Source organism: Stegastes partitus, unplaced genomic scaffold (genome assembly GCF_000690725.1).
Source record: "Stegastes partitus isolate 25-593 unplaced genomic scaffold, Stegastes_partitus-1.0.2 Scaffold554, whole genome shotgun sequence".
Classification (NCBI taxonomy): domain Eukaryota; kingdom Metazoa; phylum Chordata; class Actinopteri; family Pomacentridae; genus Stegastes; species Stegastes partitus.
In genome coordinates, this window is record NW_007578285.1 from 361981 (window position 1) to 373180 (window position 11200).

Sequence of the window (11200 nt, forward strand, 5' to 3'; positions counted from 1 at the left end):
ACACTTTAAAAGCTGTGCGTGCTAAATCAGCTAAGCTTCTTTCAACAAGTGCACTTTAATCCACACATTCTGGCAATTTTGCACGGCGGCGTCACGTGCGAGTCCATCTCTGGAAATGTTTGTTCAGATAAAGATTTTTCATAAATCTGAACTCAAAAGGGCACACAACATGTGCTACAGGAGGTTACATCATCCCAGCGATAGGGGAAAATCCGCTGGAGAAGATGAATCACCGTATCTCTGCTTTGAAGGTAGTTCTGTTGTGATTTAACGCGCTGGCACCCGGCGTTAGGAGGTACAAGCACACGAAATAAAACATCTGAGGAACACAGCTGTCGGCCGTCGGACAAGAACTTCAAATCAAAAAGCAGAAAATAAAAACAGGAGACGGATAAATGTGTAGAAATGTCACATCTGCAGCGCCGCGCCACGGAAAATTAGAGGAGAAATTTACACATTTTGCATTTTTAAGCAAGACTCGTAGCTTTGATGTGAATAATTGGACTCAGAATGTATCATAAATTGTGTGCATCGAGTCGTTTAACAAGAAATGTTCTGCTGCAGGATGAGTTTCATTACAGCAAAGTGATACACAAACAAAATGATGACATAAATAATGATAAAACCACTTAAATAAAAAAGCTTTTATGCAGGTTCTGCTCAAGTCAAACCATCGCCTGAAACTTTGTAAATTAACAGAACTCAAGGGTCAAAACATGAATGTCAGTCGTTTGTACCAATTCAGCTCAGTTTTAATTACACGGCGGCTTTTTCAAGTTATCTCAGGTCACCTTTTATAATAAGGTTGATACCTTTTAATATTATATTATAGAGAGAAAAGCAATAAATCCAGTATTTCTTTTTGAGCAGCTCTTTGGTGACATTGGGAGAAAAAAAACAAACTTTTTAACGTGAAGAAACTTCCAACAGAACCAGGTTCAGAGACGGCAGCCGTCTGCCTCGACTGGTCGGGGTGATAAAGATTAGCAGAGTAAAACAGACAAACAATAAACAAGCAACTGCAGATTAGAAATGTGGAATGCTGGTGTCAGAGATACCTGCAGAGAAAAGGAGGGGAAGACATAAAGTCAGTGTGGGCAGAGAGGAGAGCAGTGCATCATGGGAAGTTGAGGCTTACAGCAGCATAATTAAGGGATGGTTTGAGTTCACCTAAGACCAACTATAATCTTTGTCAAAAAAGAAAGTTTTAAGCCTCATCTTAGGAGTAGAGATGGTGCCTGGGAGCCGATTCCTCAAGAGAAAAACCTGACGGATCCCATTCTGCTTTTAGAAACTCAAGAAACCACAAGTACGCCTGAAGTTCCAATCAACGGAGGCAATAATTCTTAGTGTTTTACCAACATTTTTGGGCATTGCTGTACAACTTATTCCATTTTGGCTTGAAAATGCATTTTAAAATCTCTCATTTAGGGCACTTTCCTTGATTATATTCAGCTTTATTGTCATTGTGCGGTGTACTAAGACAGTGAAATGCAGTGGAGCATCCAACCTGAAGTGCAAAAGCAGCAGTGGAGGGTATTTTATACAGTAGCTTACAGTATAAACATGTGGACAGTTGTGAATAAGTATGTGAATATATAGCTGTGGATGCAAAACATAGATAATCTAAATGTACAGGGTGGCATATAAAGTGGTACGAGCAGTATAAATAGTATGTATAATAGAAACTGTATGAGCAGTGTGATAGTATACATAATCTGAACTGTATGAACTCTAAACAGTATAATAGTACGTATAATATAAACAGTATAAGCTCTATAAACAGCATGAAGAATGGACACGATATGAATCGTTATTATGTAACTCAGTTATGTGTCATCTGAATTTAATCACTTTTAAGTTCCTTATGTGTGGAACCAGGTGCTGTGGTCCAGAAAAATATCCCCTTTCCCCCCACTATGTCCTAATTTGTCATCTTTACCCTGGTCCTGCTCTTTACAGGCCGTGGAGTACAACATCTTTGAAGGCACAGAGGTCCGCGGCGGGCCCCTGGTGGTGATCAGTCAGGGGAAGATCGTCCTGGAGGAGGGGAACCTTCACGCCACCGAGGGCTCCGGACGCTACGTGGCCCGCAAACCTTTCCCTGACTACGTCTACAAGAGGATAAAAGCTCGCAGCAGGGTATTCTACTCCCTTTGCTTGTGTTTTTTAGCTCATATTTGTATCGACTATCTATCAGGCAGCCACTTGTTATTATTGTACAAACCTTGTTATAGATTTTGTCCATTTTTCAGGCTGTTAAAGGTCAGATTTCGGTGCTAAAATGCCACAACACTGCAAATCAGTTTGACTTAAAAGTTGCTCCCCACGCTCCGTTTTATGATTGATAATTGTTTTGCAGGTTTTTAGCCGATGTTTCAGTGTCTTTTTTTTCCCCACGATGCAGCTGGCTGAGCTGAGGGGCGTGCCCAGGGGCCTGTACGACGGTCCGGTCTGCGAGGTGTCGGTCACTCCTAAAACCATGACTCCCGCCTCCTCGGCTAAGACCTCGCCTGCCAAGCAGCCCAACCAGCCCGTCCGCAACCTGCACCAGTCTGGGTTCAGCCTATCCGGTCAGTCTTACGCTGGTTGTTGCTGCTCTTCTTATTTAGTTTTTTACACAGTCACAGTTTAGGTTCATCCATCCATTATCTATACACCACTTAATCCTCATGAGGGTCATGGGAGGCTGGAGTCTATCCCAGCCGACTTAGGGCGAAGGCAGGGGACACCCTGGACAGGTCACCAGTCTATCAGTTTAGGTTCAGTTTAACTTAATTTTTAAAGTCTCAATTTCATAGCCCATTAAAACCACTGATGTTTACAAGGAGTCAAGAGGATTCTGGGATATATGCTTCACTTTCAAAGTAAAAGCTCAGAGATATTAAAGGCAATTGATTAGGGCTTGTGAAAAAATAAAATGAACTTATATATATTATAGAAAGGAATGGCACACGCAGAATTTCTTCAGACATTTTTTGGTTGCAGCTATTGTGCTACTGGTTCTTAAAGAAAACATACTGTTCTGTTTCCATTGTCTCTTTTCTTTTAGTGTGTTGCAGCTTTTTTGTGCATGTAAAAGGTCTGCAAACTTACAAAACCAACACCAAGAGGAGGAAACGCTGTTCTTTACCTGCTGTAATGACTCATTTAAAGTCTACAAGGCTTTTCTCCTATTACATATTTATGTCACCATGTAGCACATTTGCATAATTCCTGCCTAGTGGCTAGCGTGCTATGCCAACGAACAAAGGAAGAGCAGCTACCTCAGAGCTATATTGCTCTATTTATAGATCTAGGGTTACGGTATGCACCCAACATTTCCTTGCTTTTGTCGAGCCAGTTGACCAATCAGAGCAGGCTGGCTTTACAGAGACAGGAGCTAAAACAAGAGTTTCAAAGGATGAGGAAAGTTGGTGCAACGATGTGCAAAATTAGAAAAATTCTGTGTTTTTTTTAAACAATAAAACATGTAAATATATTCTAATAGTCCCTAAAACTAAAATTACAAGCCCGTAAATGTGCATCATATGGGCTCTTTAATATCATAATCATATGTAAACTACACTTCACCATCTTCAGATGTCACACCAGATTCATGAAAGGACCCGACTGAAACATTCCTTGAACATTTGAGCAGATTCCTACAAACAACTGGCTTATTTCATGACACAGTAGCATGAAAGTCGTGCAGAGTTCAGGCAGAGTTCAGCTTAATAACCAGACACATTAACCGGAGACCTGTTCCTCCCAGTGAAGAGCCGCATACTTTATCTTCCTTCCCCACTTGCTTTGGTCTGCTCTCGTGCTGTGCAGCCAACGCCGTGCATATATTTGGGTCTCTTTCAGCAGCTCTGCCTGCTCGGTCACGGATTTAACAATGAAATGAGGTGCAGCACAAAGAGAATGCTTTTTTTAAGGAGGATTACATTGCCAGGGAAGTGAGCTGAGAGAGCGCTCCTGCTTGCAAAGTAATCTGTGTAGTGAGCTTACCTGTTATTTCTCCAGTCAAACATTCTTGACAGAGCCGCTGGAAGCAGCACAGACTCGCTTATTTAAAGAAATGTAGGGAAAATGTACCCATAATACACCTGTAATGCAGAAATGAGAAAATAACTCGACACTGCACTCGCTATTCTGCAAGGATGAAGTCTTTTAGCTTGTCTTTGTTGTTATTACCAGATCAACATTTTGATATTTACACACATAGGTATATATAAATACATTTATTTATATATATTTAAACAACCTGAGTTGACCAAAGTACAGTCAGGCAGCAATAAAAAGAAATGCAAAAAAATCAGCTGGTAAAAGGCGACAAAAGTGTAAACAAACAGGGACAAGTTACAAGATCTAAGTTTAATTAAAATAATATATATATGTGTGTGTAAAGTACTAAAAGGCTTTTGAAAACATGTACGTCTTGAGCATTTTCCTGAAATTGTCAATAGAGGAGGAACTTTTTGTTCCAAAGATGGAGGCTAATCCAAAAGGCTCGATCAATACAGGAGTAGTGCTTTCCTTTCCTTTTTTCCTTTTGTTTTAATAATCATGCAACACTTGAATTATTTGCAGCACCTGCATTCTAACTTCTTAGATCTGGTGTTGACTTGCAGAATTTTCCTCTGCAGCTGTCTGTTATGACAAAGACCAGTGCCATTGTTTGAAAGGTATTAAAACAAACCCCTCACACCTGAAATATCAGGTTCTTGCAGATTTTAAACACAACCTTTATCAGCCAACTTTCTGTTTGACCCAACAGGTGCTCAGGTCGACGACAACGTTCCTCGCCGGAACACCCAGCGCATCGTGGCGCCTCCCGGCGGCCGGGCCAACATCACCAGCCTGGGTTAGAGCTCCGTCCTCGGCCGCCGAGGAGGAGACGAGGAGGATTCGCGGCTGGACGGCCGACGGGAGCTGCGGGGATCAAGAAGCCGAAAACCGGGGAACCGAACCCCTCTACAGCGCCCGACCGGGTCGTCCGTCAGCCTCTGTCTGTCACGCCCTCCTCCGCCGTTTCTCACCCACTCTCCCCCCAAAACCTGATACTAGAGGACACAGTTAGAAACAACAACAACAACAACAACAAAAAGGTCTGCCTCACATGATGACAAAAAAAAAGAGAAAAAAAAATGTAACACTCCTTATTTGAGCACTTTTGACGGCATTATTTTGTTTCGTTTTTTTTATACTGTACTTTCTCCCTGCCATGTATCCTTTGGATGTTTTGCTTTGCTGTTGTTTTCACTGAGGGTTCAAGTGAAACTGAATCAATACAGTTGAGAAAAGATGATCAAGTTCATGCAGGATGTCTGTTGTATTCTCCATTCTTTCCTTTTTACATTTTGGGAGCAGTTAAAATGGAGCGTTGGTACAAAACTAGAATGGTTCTGCTCTTTTGTTTATCCTGTTAAAACAAGCCAAACAGTTTATTCAGCTCCTTCTTTCAAGCTGATCTTTGATTTGTATTCCGGCGCTTCGCCCTCCGGTGGACTGCCATCTGTCGCACACCGCTAAGATCGACGTTTAATCGATCATTCGCCACGAGGACGGCCTTAAGATTTGAGAACTTAAACACAGTTGCAGCTTCGTTGAGGTACATTCATTGCGAGTCGGCTGGAGAGTCGAGAAGGAGCTTTGGCAGGTAGAAAATAGAGCTTCGTTTAGATTAGGTGGAAGAATAAGAGGAGAAGAGGAAAACAGAAAGTTGTAGTGTCACTTCAGCCTTTCCTTGCCTTACTGTCTCTTAACGCCGTCCTCTTAGAGAAGTGTGGGGAAGGTGCCATCCACGACGCAGCTACACATTTTCCGCTTTGTTTGCATTCCTGTGAATCACGAGAAGGTCCAAAATTTGTTCCGATGCCGAGCGCATCCCGTCCATCACCGACCAGTGCATTTACGTACAGAATGTTTTCTCCTCTCTCCTCCTAAATGTGACTGTTTTCTACTCATCCCTCTTTTTCCTTTCTACTCTTTATGTGCCTGAACCCACAGAAGTTGTACTGATAGTCTGATTTTTTCTTTTTTGGTTTTTGTTTTGTTATGTTGTTCTTTTTCGAGGTAAGTGGAAGGATGTAAGATAAAAAAAAAAAACACAAGAAAAAAGAAAAATGTAAAATAGCCAGGATTAACCGATTCAAAGGTGCCAGATTTTGCGCTTTCGTAGGGCCTGTCCTGCCGATAGAGCCCCTCTGTAAAGACGAAAAATGCTCGATATCTTGAAATGTTCTAATGTTTTAGAGTTTTTAAAACTTGTTGTCAATCTGCTTTTTAGTGTCATTCTGTAACTAGGTGCCTAAGGGCTGAGCACTATTGATTTTACGCTTGAAAGTAGACATGAGCTAATGTACTTCTGACTAGTGTGCAGTGTTGATGTGCGAGGGATGGGACACGCACAGCAGGCTCAAAGCTTACGGTTGTGGACGCTCTTGTTTCTTTTCTTTTCTTTTTTTTTTTCTTTTTTTTTGAAACACAATCTGGTTTCCATTAAGCCAAGACGAGCCGATTTCCTTCCTCTTGTGTTAACAAGGTCTTGGCCCCCAGTCACCATGTTTCTTCCTCAATAACTACGGACACAACAAGGGGCCAGTTACGTAAAAGTCAGACTAATTCTTAGAATAATAACATTACAGTAACACCATTATGTTTTTAAAAAGTTGGCTTCAAAGTTTTTTATGCAGCTGGCCCCTGACCCACTCACACATATACATACATGCACTTACCAGCCACTTTATTAAATACACCAGTAAAAGCTAACAGCTCCGCCATAAATTCTACAGTTTTTGCCGTCAAAAAGGTCATAATTCTACTTTATGTTTATCACTGAGGTAATAGTGGGTGGTGTTGGTAGTTTACCAGGCTGCATTACATTTAAAAGTCTTCTTCATATATTGCTCTGCTCATTTATGTGAATGCGGTGGACAAAATATTAAGAATACATACAATGACTAATCATTATGAGGCATTTTAGAAAAAATAACAATAAAAGGGAAATAAATGCAAACAAGCAGCCAAAATGGGTGCTTAATTAGCAAATCGTAGCATAGCAAAAGTATGCAATCAACAAGTATGCGGAATATAAAGACACCTTAAATTAGTAAATGTTGAACCTTTTAGATCTACGAGGTCAGAGCAGGTGAAAAATCTTTATTGATGCACCGCCCTGATGCATTTTACATCATAAAATGAGCTGGAGTTCATTGTTCACCAGGTTAAATAAGGCTGACAGAGCTGATAAAAATGGAATTATAACCCTTATGGCAGCAAAATATATTTAAAAAAGTGGAATTTATGGCGGAACTGTTGCGTTCATCTAATAAAGTGGCCTGTGAGCATAAATACACACTGTAGATACACCAACCGCTTCCCAGCCCCCAGAGCTCCAGACCTCCTCCCCCCTCTGACATAACCAGACGACTGTAGAAGGCGAAGTCTGTCAGCGTTACGAATGGTATATGTATTTAAAGAATCCGAGGCAGGCGAGGCGAGGAGGGAGAGGGGGGGATGTAACAAATGCATGTCTATGAAGCATTGGGAGATGACACGAGGTATGAATGGGGCCAAACTGGATCTCCACAGCAACTTACACATCACACAACCAGGGTTTTTTTTGTTTTTTTTTTTGTCAGTCAGGAGTGGGGAATTTCACCGTTTGCCTGCCACTGGAGTTCACTCACTGAGGTTTTCCTCTTTATTTATTTCCTCATCCTCCGACTCCTGTTGCTACCTGTTGGTTTTATTATTATGATTGCTGCTAAACTAAACCTGCACTCTGACCTTGTAGGTGAGGATAAAGTCCACTAACACAGTTTGGCAGTTTCTTTCACTCTCTACTCCCCCATCCCCCGTTTTTTTTTCTCTCCCTTATTTCTCTCCCTCCTTCCCTCCCTCTCGCCTCCCTCTGGCTCTTTGGTTGTTTCTGTCCGTTGCCGTGGCGACAGACCCCTCCACTCTCACGGGGTTCTGCTTCTTTTTTTTGTTTGTCATGGCAACGCTTGTCAGATCGGAGGTTGCCGTTAGCAACCCGTCCCCGACCTGGTGCTATTAGTACAGCTTTGTCTTGCACACACACACACACACACACACAGACTTTTTTAATTATTCTATTACAGTGCTTTCTGCACAACCCCGGTCGACTCCAGACTCCCCGTAGCTCCAGAAAAGAATCCATCAGGAGTGTAAAAGTGCACCGCAGACTACAGTAGACACACTAAACAGCAGACATAGCCGTGTCCCATGCCTCCTCAGTCCACACACACAGACACTAAAAACACACACCTATACTCCTTTAACGCTCTGTCAGCTTGGATGCTTTTTCTATGCCATATTATGCTAATGATATATGAGTGATATGTATAACGTGCTGCAGACTGAAAGAGGAGCTTCCTTCCGTTCTGAGGTCGCTGATGCTGTTGAAACACCTTCCTCCCATTCGTTGCCCCCTCTGTAAAGCCTGTCCTCCCTCCCTCTTCTCACCCCTCACCCCACCCCACTCCTCACCCTCTTCTTTGTGAAAGTGAAACCGTGTGATGGTATTTTGTCTTTGGTGGCTGTGGGGTTTTCTGGGATGCTGCTTGCTCACTACGGATCCCACGGATGGTGATGTAAAACGAAAAAGAAAAAGACAAAAAAAGAAAAAAAAAAAGAAAAGAAAAAAGAAACAACAAGGACTTCAAAGAATTAAAAAAACGAGAAAAAAAAAAGGAGTCGGATCTTGGTTTCTTTTTTTGTGTTTGACCTTTATGTGTGATGTTTCTGTGAGTCTTTAAATATGGAGGCACGACAGGAAATAACACCCGTAAGACAATCACTAACCTCAGTCTCACCTCCATTAAATCCAGTTTAAATCACTTTTTAAAAATAGAAAAGCAATGAATTTAAAGATATTAAACACTGCATGCATTCAAAGTTTTAACAAAGAAGCTGGGTCATCGCTGGAAGACATCAAATACTTAAAACTTTTGCACCAAAACACCATTTTTGGCTCAGTTGTAACAATATATTATATTTTATCAGTCATCCTTCAGCTGCATAGGTCCTACATAGGCTTATGCTTCAAATAAACTGCACTGACATGTCGTTTGACCTCATCTAAAGGCGAAAACAAGTGTTAACACTTGTTCTGAAAGGCCACAAGGCAGAAAAAAACCCAGAGTAGCTGCTGCCTCCGTTGGCAGCCATGTTTGGCGGCGACAACAAGCGAGGGCAGCGCGGACATGGCTCCTTGGCATCGCCACCGAACTTTATTTTAGTGCCGCCTTTTCAAGCAGCTTGTCGTGTGACCGCGGCAACCACAGAAACTGCAGCAAGGAAAGGATTAATGTGGTGACTTCACTGTATTACACGTCTTTAATACATTAATGTGGAAAGATAGAAAGACAGCATGTGAGCAACTTTAGCTTATGTTACCTGGTCTGTCACAATACAAGATGTGACGCTACTACAGGGTCATTGCATCTTAGATCATCACGTTTTTAGAAAGTAATATTTGTAGCATTAAATGTAGATATTCATAAAGATAATAGTACAATTCTAACTAAATATGTTGAGCACTTTCCAAGGTCTTTTCAAAATAAAAAAAACAACCAAAAACTCATTGACCTATGTTGACCTGTGTTTAGCGTGTTTTTTCACACATTGAAATTTAAGGTTATGTTTGAACAACAATATTTATTTACATTTTGAAAATCCAGGAGTTTCTTTTACTTGGATTAAGCTGTGTAGCAATAACTACTTTTATAATTTCATTTTTTTTGCATTTTATGTTGCAGCACAACTGATCTGCTCAAACAGTTAAGAAACTTCAATGAGTGTCATCGTTTCATTTTTGTGATCAAGTATTTCATATTAAAGTATTCCGTATGTTTAGTTTTGTGTTATTGTGACATTCAACTACATATAGTTGAGAAAATATCACTAGTTGACTTTTAAATTATATATTTTTTTGTCAATGTGAGCTCAAAGACGGGACTTTTCATGACGGTTTCATTTTATTAAATTTTTTTCATATTTAAACTTACCCATATTCTGACAATATTAATTATCTACTTGTCCAGTATTGTAGATTCTGAATCAATATCATGGTGAGAAATAACAGTGGAACTTTCAGGCGTTTATCTTCAATAGTTCCTGAGATATTGTTGTTCAAACAGCCTCAATTTTCAATGTGTAAAAATGTGCCTTAAGTGGATCGAGGGGCAATTTGTAAAATAAATCTTTCAGAAAACACTTGATATATTAACCTAAAATCCACAAATGTCATTTTATCCATCCCTAGTCTATGATTATAAAGTTTCAAGCAAGTTAGAGAGGGTCAAGCAGACGGCCTCTAATGATTTGAGATCTCAAATAACCAAATATTGTAATTGAGCCCTATTGCTGTAAGTTTCTCTATTTAGCTGCATGATGTGAATTTACCAACAACCTGAGGTGTGCATCTGTCCATCAGCTAAACCTGCTTTATCCTGCCGGTGCCACTCCATCACAGGTAACCAAGCACACTCACACTCACACCTTCTGCCACTTTAGAATCAGTAATTCACCCTCTTTGGACTGTTGCAGGCAGCAAAGCCTCCCAGGATCGGGGAGAGCATTCAGACTCCACACAGGAAGGCCCCACCGGGTTCAAACCCAGAACCGCCTTCCTTTCTCCCACCACTGCACTGCACCACCGCATGCTGCTGGGTGGCTGCGTCACCCTATTTTTAATGCTTGCTTTTGGAGCGTCTCTCTTTAAAGGGATTCTCGATGTGTGAAGGATGAAAAGCTGACACACCTGGCAAGCCTCTGTGTAAAACACTCTGCTGTCAGGGAGGCGGTTTAAGTCACATCGTCCTCCAACAGACAATTGAAGATGATAAGAAGCAGCGCTGCGGTGTCACTGAGTCACTGTTTTGACTGGAAAGTCTCGTCTTTAAGTCCCGTTCCAGACCTTTCTGTGCAGCGTGCATGTCTGTGTTTCCTAAAATAAGCAGGTTCGAGGACCTGGAAAGGCTAGATTGCACTTTGGTGTGAATGTATTTGCGTCTGTTAGCTCAGGGCACCTTCTGCTCAGATAGTCGTCTGCAGCCCTGCATAGGATGAAATCAGTTTGCTTATTAACTGATTCTTAAAGGAACAGACACGTTTAATCCATAACCTCCATGTCTGTCAGGAACTCCTTTGTCACCACACAGTGAATGCAGGACATCACCACTAGGAG

The 11200-nt window shown here is 41.4% G+C and overlaps 1 protein-coding gene across 1 annotated transcript in view; it reads left to right on the forward strand.

Moving 5' to 3' along the window:
* The window catches only part of LOC103362090 (dihydropyrimidinase-related protein 2), a 33059-nt gene extending 25786 nt beyond the window's left edge, over positions 1-7273 (forward strand). The window contains exons 12-14 of the mRNA XM_008288354.1: positions 1963-2142; positions 2408-2573; positions 4763-7273. Of these exons, the coding sequence (XP_008286576.1) occupies positions 1963-2142; positions 2408-2573; positions 4763-4854 (438 nt within the window). The 3' untranslated portion in view covers positions 4855-7273. The remainder of the gene's footprint in view (positions 1-1962; positions 2143-2407; positions 2574-4762) is intronic.
* Positions 7274-11200: the final 3927 nt, after the last annotated feature.